The sequence below is a fragment of the Molothrus aeneus genome, chromosome 17 (assembly GCF_037042795.1).
Source record: "Molothrus aeneus isolate 106 chromosome 17, BPBGC_Maene_1.0, whole genome shotgun sequence".
Taxonomy (NCBI): Eukaryota; Metazoa; Chordata; class Aves; order Passeriformes; family Icteridae; genus Molothrus; species Molothrus aeneus.
In genome coordinates, this window is record NC_089662.1 from 14595544 (window position 1) to 14609201 (window position 13658).

At 48.9% G+C, this 13658-nt stretch overlaps 1 protein-coding gene across 1 annotated transcript; it reads left to right on the plus strand.

Moving 5' to 3' along the window:
- Positions 1–379: 379 nt before the first annotated feature.
- PEDS1 (plasmanylethanolamine desaturase 1) lies at positions 380–13379 on the plus strand. The gene is made up of 6 exons (XM_066561295.1): positions 380–531; positions 3562–3681; positions 8988–9079; positions 10490–10634; positions 11281–11493; positions 12240–13379. The coding sequence occupies exons 1-6, from the start codon at positions 405–407 to the stop codon at positions 12359–12361; spliced, it is 819 nt and encodes a 272-aa protein (XP_066417392.1). The 5' UTR covers positions 380–404; the 3' UTR covers positions 12362–13379.
- Positions 13380–13658: the final 279 nt, after the last annotated feature.

Below are 13658 nucleotides of genomic sequence, written 5' to 3' on the forward strand. Positions count from 1 at the left end.
GGGGCGGTGCGAACGGGAACACCCGGGACCGCCCGACCCCTCCCGGGGCCCGTTTCCGCCCCCATCCCGGACTGGACCGGGCCGCGCCCGCCGCCCCACCCCGACCCGCCCCGCCCGGCCCCGCCCGGTCCCGCCCCGGCTCCGCCCCGGCCCCGCCCCGGTCCCGCGCCCGGCCCGGCCCGGCCGCCCCCGCCCCGCACTGCGCCGCCGGCCGTGCCGCCGTGCCATTGGCCGCTGCGCGCCGGGCGGCGCTGCCCATTGGCCGGGCGGGCTCGCGGCGGCGGCGGCGATTGGCGGGAGGCGCAGGGGGCGGGGCCCGGCGCGCCCGCCCCCCGCCGCAGCGCGGCCCGTTCCCGTCGCTGCCGGGCGGGTCCGCGGGCCCTGCGCGCCCATCCCGGCCGGACATGGCCGAGAGCGGCCCGGGGGCGGCCGCGCCGCGGGACGAGGCCGCCGAGGAGCCCGAGGGCGGCGGGCGGCGCTGGGGCGCCCAGCACGCCGGGGCCCGCGAGCTGGCCGAGCTCTACTCGCCAGGTGAGGCGGCGCGGACGGGCGGGGCCCGCGGGCCGGGTGCTCGCGGTGGCTCCCCCAGGACCCGTTCCCCTCGAGCCCCCTTCTTGCCGGGCCCGGTTCTCCCGTGGCCGGCTCCCCTCGGGCCCGGCTGTTCCCGGCCCGGCTCCGGGCGCCCCGGAAGAGCGGGAAGGGCCGGGGCTGGCGGCCCTGGGCTCGGAGCGGGGCTGCGGCACGGGCCGGGTGCGGGCGGCAGCGCTCGCAGCCACAAACTGCCCGGGAGGGACGTTCTGCCCTCTGAAGCCGGCGGACAAAAGCGAGCCTTCCCCTCGAGCGCAGGTGGGCAGGTGTGGCCGCAGCACGAGGTTGGAGCCGCAGCTCTGCCCTCGGAGCCTCTGCGGGCCTGGCACCGCACAACCGGCACGGGGATGCTTCAATCCCTGCTCCGCTCTTCCTGCAGCTTGGAACTCCTCATCAAGCCTTAGTTTGTTATTTGGGTGCTCAGTAAATGGCTGTTTGACTATGCTGGGGAAATAATTGCAAACTCCTTGTAAAAAAAACATAATTTGTTTTTAGGTCACTGCTCAGTGTCAGCAGTGCTGGGTATTCCTCCCATTCCTAGAGAATCTATTCTCTGGTGAAGAATTAGGGAAGGGAAGATGTATTTTGAGTGTCTTGTGATTTCCAGCAGATCAGCTGAGCCCAGCTTGCATATCCAAGGCAATTCCTGCACAAGTAGGTGCTCTTACTCACACAGAGCCAAGTGATGATAAGAAATCCAAGGCCTTTGTTCGCTTGTGTGACTGGGGCAAGTCTGCCTGTTTCAGTTTCTTTTGCTCTCCACGAGCTTGCCTTGAGCAGGTCCTTTGTGACACCTTTCAGCCACCGGGACTGATTCCTGTGCTTTACACAAAAGCACTCACTGACTTAACCACTGCTCTGGCTCATAAGGAAAAGGTTTTCCTCCCCGAAGAGCTTGCTGCCCTTCTCGCTGGCTGTAGCGCACGTACAGTGACATATCAGGGAGCTGAGGGTGTATTAGATATGCAGGTTTCTTCTGGAATTACATAAATAATTTACATAAGCAATGCCAGAATATGTATTATGGCTGAAGTGTATCATGTTCAGATTCTGAATCCATAAGAATGGGGCTTGCATTGAATTGTGCAGTGTGAACGTGACTGGAATATTTCCCTGATTTCTTTAAGCACATACTTTGTGGCTTTGGCAATTCATTCCTTCACAGACTTTGGGGTTTGAGTGCCCTTTAAATACAAGTTATCAGTGCTGACTCAGTTCCTTGATTTGCCTTCCCAGTGCAGAGCTGAGGCTGTGCTTTTGAACCTGGATATCTCGACAGCCATGCTGGATCCCTGTGTTCAGACTACAGAGGTGTTTGCACACACTGAGCTCAGGGGACTTGCCAGCCTCCTTTCCAGCACTCAGCTAATTGTTCCATGTGGATCTACCCACTTATCTCCTCTAATCAGGGTGTGGTTTTCTTATGAAGGAAGTGAATGTTAATTAACTCTTACTTTCATTACTCCAGGGACCTCTTTATAGAATCACCCACGTTGTGACCTGATGCTGCTGTCAAATATGGCTGTTCTTGTGTCTTAATTTAATTCTACTATTCTCTCCTCTGCTACTGCAGAGAGTGTTAATTTATATACCCATGGCCCTTCTAGAACGTCTAAAACTGACCTGTCAAAGTCTTTTGTTCACACTTTCAAATGTTGCCTTGTAGGCACGTTGGAGATAAGACTGATCCTGCGTTTCTGTTCCTCCTTTCCCTGCTCATTGCGTGGTACAGTGAGAAGAGGACTTGATTTAGCATTTAGGAGGAGAAATTTGATCAGGCATTAGGTCAGCAGAGAGGAGGAGTAGGACAGAAGCTGAACACATGCCAGGCCTGAGTGTGCCTCTGCTCCTGGGAGAGCATGTGCCCCTGTCTGGAGCCCTCCCTGAGCCTTCCTTGTGCTCTGCTTTGCCAGAGGGACTGGGGCTGGGGGGTAACTGCCCCAGGGAGCCCTGGCAAGGGGAGGCTGTGCTGGCTGACCCCCAGAACAGGCTGGGACTGGCCTGGCAGCTCCTGAGGGCATTAAGAGCTGCCTTCAGCCCAGGCCCTTCTGGTGACAACTCAGATCTTCTTGGCCTTGGGTATTAAAGGTCTGTTTCTGTGCCCTAATCCTGCAGGTTTCACCCTGAGTGTTCCCTGTGCTCTGCCTCAGAGCCTCGTGGGGATGCAGCAGTGAAGAGCAGGGAGCAGCCTTCTGTGCTAACCTGATAGTGCAAGTGTTACCATACTCTGATGTGCCTGCTCCCTTTTTATAGGCAGTAAATGATTTTTTCATAGAGGTACAAAGTGGTACAGCAAGGTGCAGGAGAGAATTTGTGCCAGTTCTTTCTCTTTTCTTGTTCTGTCCCTTGTCATCTCAGAGTTGCTGAGAGTTGCCAGCCTTTGCCTGGGAGCAGGAAGGCACAGACAAGACAGCAGTTCAGGGAGAAGCTTCAGGAGAGTACTTGTGACGTTAGACAAGCCATTCCAGGGCCACCAAAATACAGAATGGTGAGAACAGTGCTTTCTCCTGTTAGTACAACAGCTTTATTCAAAATCTCAGAGCTTGTAAATATTACAGATCACAAGGTGATTTAAATATGTTTGAGGCCAGAAATTTGTTCCCAGATTCAGCCCTTCCAGCAACACTGAATATTGGATGAAATGCAAATTGAGAAAAGATGTGACGTGGAGGAACTTTATGCCAGCAATCTCAGGGAGAGGGAAACTAGGACAGTGTGAGATGGTGTCTGATTTGGCCCTGTTAATTGGACAAGAGCAGAGGGAAGAGGGTAGTAGTGGCTCAGGGAAGAGGGCTGTCATTTAAGAAAATGTGTGCACCTCCCATAGATGAATAAGTTTCTGTTTCAGTTCCGTGTCAGGCAAATGGAGCAAGTCATCCAGGCAGTAGAATGGTCTCTCTCTGTTATTTCAGGCTTCACATTTTCCTCTCTGATAAAAGTAAAACGTGCTTTCTCCCTCGTTATTTCCAACAGGAAAGAGACTACAAGAATGGATCTCTGTCATCTTATGCTTCTCTCTGATCTGCTTCAATTTTTACAATCTCCTCTTGTACCTGCGGCTGGAGCACACGCCCTCGGTCCTCGTTGGGATATGTAAGTAGGAGCTGTTTGCTGCTGCTCCAGGCAAGACTCCCTTCATGTGGGATCCTTCAGGCTTGACTTGCTATTGGAAAGGGAGAGGGACATCTGTGTGTGAGCCTCTGAAACTGAGGCCCTCTGCAAAATGTGGTGCTGCTTTGTCTTTACGTTTCAGTGGCTTCTCAGCCTCTCAGAGGGGAAGTTCTGATGTAGCTGAGTAAGTTTGGTGTTCCTGTGTAGTCACTGCAAGAGTAGGGACTATTGAGAAGGAAAAGAGCTGTCAAAATGGTCAGGGTTGGGAACAAAATACATTGCTCGACAAAAGTGTTCACAAGAACTTTCCAGAACGCAAAAGCTCAAGGGAAATGTCACAATTGGTGCTTGAGGCATCAAACTGGCTTTGTTTCTGGGGACTGCAGACTGAACACAAGAATTCTGGAGAATTGTGCTTTCATGTCAGGATGTGATGTTTGGCCTTTATCATCCTGAATGATGACTTTTTCCAGGAGTATAAGAAAAGTTGATTCCACCTCTTCTGTGGAGGAGAGGAAGAACCAGTGAAGGATTCTGATAGAATGTTCAGAACAGAACAGTACTTGTTCATCATCAGTGCTGGGCATTGCTAATGAGTTCAAACAAAACAAACCCCACCCCAAACACTGCACCGGGTTCAAGCAGTGGTACACAGCAGAAGCTCTGAATTCCTGCCAAAGCTGGGACTGGGGGTTCCTGGTGTCTGTGGAGAGGTTGTTGGGGCTGGGGGGAGCAGTGTCCTCACTGTGAATCACAGCAGCTCTCCTGGCTTAATTCAGTCTTGCCTGCTCTCAGCTGATGAGCTGGAGGTGTTGGGAGGAATGGAGGGAACATGGCATGGGAATGGGAACTGCTGCTTAGGGGTGAGGGCAGAGCCAGACAAGAGAATCAGCAATGATGGTTAACCTGTGGTGCAATCTGTTTGCAGCTGGCTTTCATCTCAAAGTTAATATTGATAAAAGCTGGAGTTCTCTGATATCCTGGTTACCAGTTTAACTGATAAAGCAGCCAATTCACTGATAGTATTATTTAAGTAGTAGTGAATGATTAAAGTAGCAGAATCTGGATTCTGTGTAAATAAAGTGGTGTGGAAATAATTGATAGTGTGTACAAAAATGAGTGCCATAAAATAGTAAGTGCTTCAGGCTATCTTGTTTTGCTGCCTTCAATACATTATTTCTCCAGCTGAAGTGTGAATGATGTCTGTAATTCACACTGAGTATTAGGTTTTATTGCATATTGTGCAAGTCATATCCATAAAAGTCCTGATTCCTAAATACGTGAGGAGCTCCACGGGCACAGTTGGGAATCCTGAGTCACCCACAGGGTGAGGTGTGCTCCATTGACAGCTTCCCTCAGGCTTCTTTGGAATATTGACCTTGAGCTGAAGTCATAAAACAAACATTCTGCTAATAAAGACAGAGCTCTAGGCCCAGTTCCTGCCAGGTCTTTGTCAGTCTGTTCCAGGGGCTGGATCTGTCCTGCTGCACAGACCTGTTCACTGCACAGGGACCCTCTGTGTGCTCTTATATAAATACATACTTTCCTTTAGGAAATGAAGCACTTTGAATACTCTGCACCATTCCACTGAGCCTAAACCCTATGTGTGTAATTACAGGCCATGTCACAGCTTCTTTCTTTGTGCCTTTAGGGGCACATGCAATTGTAACAGGGGCAATACTGTAAATGCCTTAACCTGGACATTCCTGGGACAGCAGAGATGTGCCCCTGCTGTGGCTGGCAGTGGGGCAGCCGTCCCTCCCCAGAGTGTCCCCTCCCTCCGTGCTGTGGCAGGGGGCACGCAGGTGCCCTGGCCCTGCCGAGTCACTGGGGCCCGCAGGGGAGCGCAGCTCTGAGGACACCTCGGTGGCCTTGCCTCAGAGCAGCTCAGGCTGTGTCATGTCCTGCTGACTAAAGATGAGCGTGCTGGACAGGAAGAGCCACGGGACTCTCTTGCCTTCCAGGCTGGTTTAGCAGAGATGAGACAATTTCCTTCCCTCCTCACGGAAAGAAAAAAAGAAAAAGAGTGGGCAGAGGATGGATTTCTGCTGTGGCTTGTGCTCACTCCAGTCATGCCCTGTTCTGGATATCCTCAGCTGCTGGGCAGCCATGGAGCTGTTCCTCTTTCTGCAAGTCTGAGTTTGGTGTTTTATTTGCATGCACACAAGCACCCAGTTGGGTCAGGCAGCCCTGGCTGGGAATGGGGCTCTGGGGGAGCTTGAACACCCCCGTGTTTCCCACTGCAGCAGGACAACATCCCAGCAGTGCCACAGAGCCAGAGCAGCCTCTGCCACTGTAATTGAAGGTTGGTAGTGCCGGGGACAAGGCTGGCAAAGGGATTATTGTGTGGCAAGCAGAAAAGCCTCACCAAGACATGTAATATCAGTCTTGAAAGTCCTCATACCTTCAGGGGAGCTTGTGGCGTCCAGCCTATTCAATATACACGAGCTGAGTATATAGTTCATATATTAAAAACATCTAGATAAAAAGTTTGGCAAGTTACAGCATGAATCTTGGTTTTCATTTTCCTCTCCTTCCTCCTATTTTTGTATAGGGTTTTAAGCCCCTTTTTTCCAAGTTGGTTGACCTGTTTCAGGCATGTGACTGTTATCTGCAGCCACACTGGTTCATGACAGGCACTGTTCATTGCAGTCTTACAAAAAAAGAAGAGTTAACTTTGTGTTGTAACCTGTTTGTATTCCTAGGAACTGCCCCACATAGAGCAGATATCTTTAGGAACATCTTGTGACATGATACAAGTTACAATTAATTACTGCTCTCTTGAAAGATGGGAAGCTGATTTTTTTAACCCATTTGAGGCGCATGTTTCAGTATTGCAGAGGTTGTGGGTCAGCCAGAGAGAGCACACAGGAGGAAATCACTTAGTGCAGTTTCAGAATAAAAACTGGATCTCATCAAGGCCCAGAAGCTCTTTGTTTCAAGCTCCAGCAGCTCTGCAGGGCTGCCCTTGGTCAGCTGCATTGCAGAGCCAGACATGAGTGTGTAACACACGAAAGCTGTGGCACATGCTGGAGAAAGAACACTCCAGAGACATCAGTGCTGGCTGAAGTGAGTGCTGGGCACGTTGCTCAGGTGTCCATGTCCTGCTGCCTCACAGCTCCAAGGATGCCACTCGTGGGCACTCTCAGGTCCAGGTCTGACTGAAAGTTCCTCAGCTTTATTAGCCAAATTTATGAACTCTTCTTTTTTCTCTTTCAAGCTGCTGCAGTTTATATTTATTGAAATGACCAGGGATTATAATCTTAGCTTCATAATTTGCCATAATATCAAACCCCTGCCTTCTCTGTACTGAAAGTCACTAAATGGGGACTCCAGGTGACTAAGGCACTTTATTTTCATAAGCATATAAGTGACAAGCAACTGGTACTTTGGCATATTGATATTTAGCCAACAAGATTTTTTCTGTGTGAAGTTAGCCATGCAGACCATTTAATGCTGTTCAACCAGTTCATGCAGCCACCGATTAAACACGGCTCTACTTCCCAGTGATGTTACACAATAGCATCAAGTTATTTAATAACATCGTATCCTGCTTGCTTTCTCTCCAGAGACTCTAACTGAATTTTTACAGTGATTATGAAACTTTGTATACTTTGATATAAGACTTCCAGGTTACAATTTGATCATTTGACCTATGCAAAGCCAAGCTTACTCAGCTCATACAATTTCGGTGAAGTGCAGCTTTTAATGGTAAATGTGCCCAGCAGTTTTGTGTCTCGAAGCTCTTGTGGGGCCTCCTCTGTCTGCAGGCCCCGGGAGCAGCCTGGCCACGGGAAGTGGTTTGAGAGTCACCCACAAGAGCAGAGCTTGCAGGTTGTCTCTCAGTTTGACTGAAGCACTGAGGAGGTGGAGAGGGGCCTTTCCTGGGTCACAAACCCTGCACATTCCCTGGTTTCTGAGCTGGACACGAGCAGGACAGAGGTGCCCTGTGTCCATGTGTGTTGGGGTGGTGTGCCTGGGAGGTGCCCACACAGAGGATCACGGGTGTGGGGGAATGGGACAGAGCAGCATTTCCAGCAAATATGTGTGGCAGTCGAGTGTTTGCTTGGATACCGGCTGGAGTCCATTGGTGCACCTTTGGGTTCCCTGTGTGCTGGGCTGCCTTCCTTCCTCCTTATTCTGCAGTCTGCTTGCATACCAAGAATTCCCAGTGTTCTGAGCAAGTCCTGCAGCTCCTGTGCCTTGGCCTTGCCATGCTCAGGGAAGGCAGTGCTGGGTGTGTGAGGCTGCTGGGCCCAGCTCATCAGTGGGATGTGCCCTCTGAGCCCAGGGACAGGACACACACCAAGTGTCACCGTGCTGGTTCTGTGGAACCTCAGCACAGCTCCTGCTCTTTTATTGTGACTCACCCTCCACAGAGGAGCATAGAGGACAGAGCACACCCTGCTGCAGTACAGCTGGAACAAGACTGCTGGTAGTTAGGTTGTATCCCAATTGCTTTAGTATAATGCACTGCTTCAGGCACCCTCCATTCTTCCCTTTACCAGCTGACATCAAAGCAACACGAGGAGCATCTATTGAGCTGTTGGTATTTTGCCTCAATTTGCGTTGCTGTTCCTGCAGTTATTTCACTGGGATGATGCAGCAGCTGGAGGCAAGGCAGACTAATGGGGGCATTACCTCAGCGAGAATGGCATTTGAGTCTTGCAAAGAGAAGTGTTGTTTGGATATCTTCCCCTGAGCCCAGGCTGCTTGCCCTTTCAGCTGCTGGGAGCAGATCTAAACGCTATTGTGTCCCACCCGGCCTTGCTGTGGCCTGTGTGTGTGGTCTGAAACAAGAACAAATGCACAGAATCTGCTGCTTAGAAAATAAGCTGTCTTCAGTGTAATAAGGGGTAGATAAAGAATGAAGAGTCTCCTGCTGCATTTAAGAGTTTGGGCCAACTGGATAATGGATTCAACATCAGGGGCTGAATTATAATAGGAGAAGAGCTTTTTTATTTCTTCTCCCTCTCTGAAAATGAAAGGTGAGGGGAAGGACTGCAGAGGTGAGGGGTCAGCTGAGCAAAAGGTACCCACTAGGAAGGTATTTCTGTTCTGTAGGAGATGGGCTAAACACAAATACAGATTTAATGAAGATTGCTGCTGTCCAAATGGTGTCTTGCTCCTTTTCCTAATTGCCTGACCGTGTGTTTATTCAGACTGCGTAGATCTCACGTGGTTGTAAATATCTAAGTTAGAGGCAGATAAACAAGTAAACTTCTGAAATAAGAATAAGATGTGACTGAATCAGTAAAAATGCTGTGTTTGTCTGACTCTCATTCCAGTTGCAGGAGTTATTACGGCCGACTTCCTCTCAGGACTGTTCCACTGGGGAGCAGACACCTGGGGATCCGTGGAGCTACCCATCGTTGGAAAGGTTTGACATTGTTACTCTCTGAAGCGCCTTTTGCAGCAGTGCCAGCGCTCCCAGCTGGGCTGGGCTCTGTGCCACACCCAGCCCAGGGCACAGCCTGGGCTCTGCTGGGCAGGGCTGTGCTTGCACCTGGCCTGGGGGACACTGTGGGGTGGCACTGCTCCATTCTGTCACCTGCCTGAGGCTGGCAGCGTTTGCAGACCCTGCAGGCTCTGTGGGAACAGCCTGTGGCAGCACAAGTGTTGGACCCTGGCTGGGCTCTGTGCATGCTCAGGAGGTCAGGAACACAGATTTGGAGAGTTGTCCCTGCAGCTGAACTCCTAAAAATTTGTGAAACATGAGGCTGCTCCAGGAAGAATCTTCCCTGTTCCCTTTTCTATGGGCCCCTGTTGTAACACAGTAATATTAGAATGGTGGTGACTGAAGATTTAATTTGATGTGTATTATACACCTGCAGCTACAAATGTCAGCTGCTTAGTGGAAGGTGCACTGGCTTCTGTAGTAGGCAACAATCTGTTTTCTTAATTAAATTTCTTAACAGCTACCATTAATTACTCCTCACAGTGCAATATCAGAAGGATCATTATTTATATAAAAAAGTGGGCTATTCCTTGTTAGTATCCAGAGTTACACGAACTACAACAGCAGAATTAAAACTGTTGAGTTTGGCTTTTTTGTTCAGCTTCAATAGACTTAGTAGTCTTGAACCCCTGTATCTCTGGACCACAGTTAAAATAACTTTTAAAAACCCTACTGCTAGAGACTCTGCACTAAACCATGAGCTGAGGCTGCTCAGGACACCTTTGCACAGGCTGGACACGCTGCAAGTGTTAAAGGCAAATCAGTAACTGTGTCCCACACAGTAAAACAATTGCTCTGTGTGTTCAGATGTGATTTCTGCTCCTAGAGGTGACTTCTGTATAGTCTGTCTTCCACTGCTTTGTCCAGTCACTTAATTGGCATTTAGTCTGTTAGTGCTGGCATCTGTAGCCCATAAATATGGTAGGCTGAATCCTAATTTTTTAGTGGTTTTTTTTTCCTTGGTTGATTCTGCTTAGCACGTGAATTTCACAGGCTCATTTTGCCTGTGAAATTAGGGTGCTGATGCTTGTTTTTAAGATTACATACTAAAAGTCCTAAGTGAAAATTTAGAAGAAGAAAACTGAAAAACAAAGAAAACTTGGATTTGTGTGGGGGAACTGAATTGATTTGCACATGTAAATCACATGATCTGAAGTGTCCTCATGACAAATGTTTGAATCCTATTTACATGTTTTGTACTGTGGAATTCTCTTCAACTCAATCATCAGATTTGAGTGTAAGAGAGTTTGTTTGGGTTATTTTTTTGTAATATTTTTCTTTTCCAAGACCATTATTGAGTGTGGTATTGTGTTTATCCAATTGTTTTCCCAGGCTTTCATCAGACCCTTTAGGGAACACCATATTGACCCCACAGCAATCACCAGGCATGATTTCATAGAGACCAATGGAGACAACTGCTTCATGACACTGGTCCCCTTGGCCAACATGGCATACAAATTTGTGTCTTTTTCCCCAGGTAAGCTGCTACTTCTGACTGCTGTGGATTTAGTGTTCTTGTTGCTATTGAGTGAACATTTGTCCATGAGAAGTTTGGAGGAACCCATGGATGTGATATGACAAGAAAGAGCTGCTGGAAGCCTGGTGCTCCTGGCAGGAGGGAGGGAAACTTTCTTTCCTTTGAGGTGTGGTGACAAAAGGTGGCACAGTGAGGTTCTCTAGCTCAGCAGAGAATCTGGGGCTGGAGAGTTGTGCAAGGAAGATTAGAAGTTATGCTAAATGCTTTTTTTATAAGAGGGACCAAGCTGTGAACATCTGGGGAAACTCATTGTGCCAAAGTGTGTAACACAGAAGAATGCTTCATCTCTGTGCACAAGTGCCTTATGTGCAAAGCAGAAGTTAAGAACTAAAGGGTCAAATTAATTTTATAGATAGTAAACTCAGTTTGACTTCCTGTTTATGGTGTGCTGACAGATTCTGGCACTTCCCAGCCTGTCTTGTGACATTTGGGAATTGCTTATGGCTCACTGGCTCTTGTGACACTTGTGCCAGAGCAGCTTTGGTGAGGCCTCTGTCAGCTCCTGCAGCAGCAGGCAGCCCTGGCTGGGCAGGAGGCTGTCCTGGCACAAGCGTGCCCTGCCATAGCTGCTGGTGGTGTTTTGCAGAGGCCCTGTGTGAGACCTGTCCCTGGGAGTGCTACGTCTTTGCCCTCATCATCTTCATAACCATGACCAACCAGATCCACAAGTGGTCCCACACGTACTTTGGCCTTCCCCGCTGGGTCGTGTTCCTGCAGGACTGGCACATCATCCTGCCCCGCAAGCACCACAGGATCCACCACGTGTCCCCCCACGAGACCTACTTCTGCATCACCACGGGTATGGCCCCTGCCCAGCGCAGCTGGCACACCTGCAGCCTGTGCATTAATGCTCCCAGAGCTCCTGGGAGAGCTGCAGCTGGGGTCTGCATAGACCTTCCTTTGTGGGGGAAGGTTTGTGATCAGCTGCAGGAGCTCAGAGCCTGAGGGAGCAGTCAGTGGTGCTGAGATCCGATTGCCTGGGGTCTTGGTGAGCTCAGGCCACTAATGGGGTTTGTTCACCAAAGCTGCTGTTCCTTCTAAAGAGCAGAATGTCTGCAGCTGCTCTGGAATGCTCATTTCTACAAGCCAGGCTTCTGGATTTTCAGCATCCAGGTTTGCAGAAAGCTTTAGCTTCCTTTTATATCTGTACAGGTGGGAATGCTCAGTCACTAGTGTTGCACAATCCTAAATAAGTTATCAAGTTAATCAGACAGCTGGAAATTAACCACTCTGGTTCTTCATTCTGTCATTGGCGTCGACAAACGGTTCATGTGGGTTTTGAAACCTCTGCCAAGAAAAAAATCTAATTCTCATTAGCAGAATGTCATGTAGAAACATGGTACAATTAAGAAGCCTGACTTGACAGATGGTAGCAAAAATCTTGCCACCCAAAGAGCTATTTTTAATTCCTACTATGTCCTGAGAGTTTAAGCCTGACCATTATTAGCAGTATTGGGTGGGTTGCTTTTTTTTCTCATTAAAAAAAAACACTGAACTTTGGATGCTATGACAAACTAATCCTCTTTTTCCTTTGCAATCCCTTAGGTTGGCTGAATTATCCGTTAGAGAAGATAAGATTTTGGAGATGTTTGGAGAACATCATCCAAGGACTTACTGGGGAGAAGCCAAGAGCAGATGATATGAAATGGGCTCAGAAAATCAAGTAACTTCTGCCAGCCTTCTGCAATCCTTAACTTGTTGCCAATGTTGTTTTTAAAAGAAAAAAGAAAATAAAGCCATCAGCCAAATTCAAGACCTGCAAAGAAATAACAGACTCTAAAGCACAAACTAAAAAGTGCTAACACAGACTACAATGAAAAGAACTAATTCTTAAAACAATACTTGAAATGAAGATGATTACTCTCACTGAGCACCTTTTTGTGTAGCCATGTCTGCTTACACCTTAGAACTTGCTTCGTCGCTGTATCCGTGAGGTACGGGCACGCCACAGGCACTGCAGGGGCACTGGGGGAGCAGGAAGCGTGTGTTGTATCAACATTTCTGAACACTTCCCAAGCAGCTCGTTGCCTAAGACCTGCAGGGAGAGGTGACAGCTTTGTCACTGGGTGTTGGAGTGCGAGGGCACTGCTGGAGCAGTGGGGGAGCAATGGAAGCCTATAAATCATGCCTGCTCAATGCACTCGGTGATCGATCCACGTTCAGCTCTGTCTTCACTATCATGTTCAGCCTGATTGATGTCATGTGCAACAGACCGGAGAATCCCGCTCCTCCAGGGGCCACCAATCCTCAAGTGTCTTCAGTTTCCCTTAAAACAAAATTGTTCTACTCTCCACATGGAATTGAGCAGTTTCTGCATAAGCCTTCAACTTCAGGAGCCTCTGAGGAGAGGGAGGGCACCCTACAACACATGTGTCTGTTCGTGTGGAGTGCTCACTGCTGAGTCTTCTATTAAGTGTTTCCTACCCTGACAATAAATGTTTGAAATAGTTCTAGCATTGGGCACACTGCAAATAGCTGTATTCAAGAGCTCAAGGTATCAAACTTGTAATGGTAGAAGGGAAATGTCAATGACTGGTGTTTTGTTCTTTTTATTTTTTTAAGGTGCTTGCTTGTTTCTGTAAATAATATAAAGCCTTAATCTCTTCTGGTGTAATGGAATAATATTTTAATGTGATGTTTGAATGTATATAATATATTTATAACAAAGCAGTTGGATAATACTAATCATGTTCAAGTCTTGTTGCTGTTTTTCATTGCTGCGCTGGCAGCACGTAGTGCAAGAGCTGGATCAGTGGTTGCACACCACCTCGTGCAGTCCCACACCTGAGACACCTGGCAGCCTGTCACAGCTTGTCTGGGTTGGAGTGATCACCTGCCAGCATTTTAGGAGCCTGGCACCATGTTAGACCAGACTTCTGCAGAAGTGTAAGTAATTCATTCTGCTCTGGATGCAAAGGAGTAACCCCATTTGGATTGGGGTGAAGAAGTTTCTCTAAAAACATC

What these genes read in the sequence shown, in the direction of transcription:
- PEDS1 (XM_066561295.1), top strand. Translation starts at nt 405, where the DNA reads ATGGCCGAGAGCGGCCCGGGGGCGGCCGCGCCGCGGGACGAGGCCGCC. An exon ending in ATTTGTGTCTTTTTCCCCAG is followed by an intron (nt 10,635 to 11,280) that starts GTAAGCTGCTAC and finishes GGTGTTTTGCAG; the next exon opens with AGGCCCTGTGTGAGACCTGT. An exon ending in CTACTTCTGCATCACCACGG is followed by an intron (nt 11,494 to 12,239) that starts GTATGGCCCCTG and finishes GCAATCCCTTAG; the next exon opens with GTTGGCTGAATTATCCGTTA.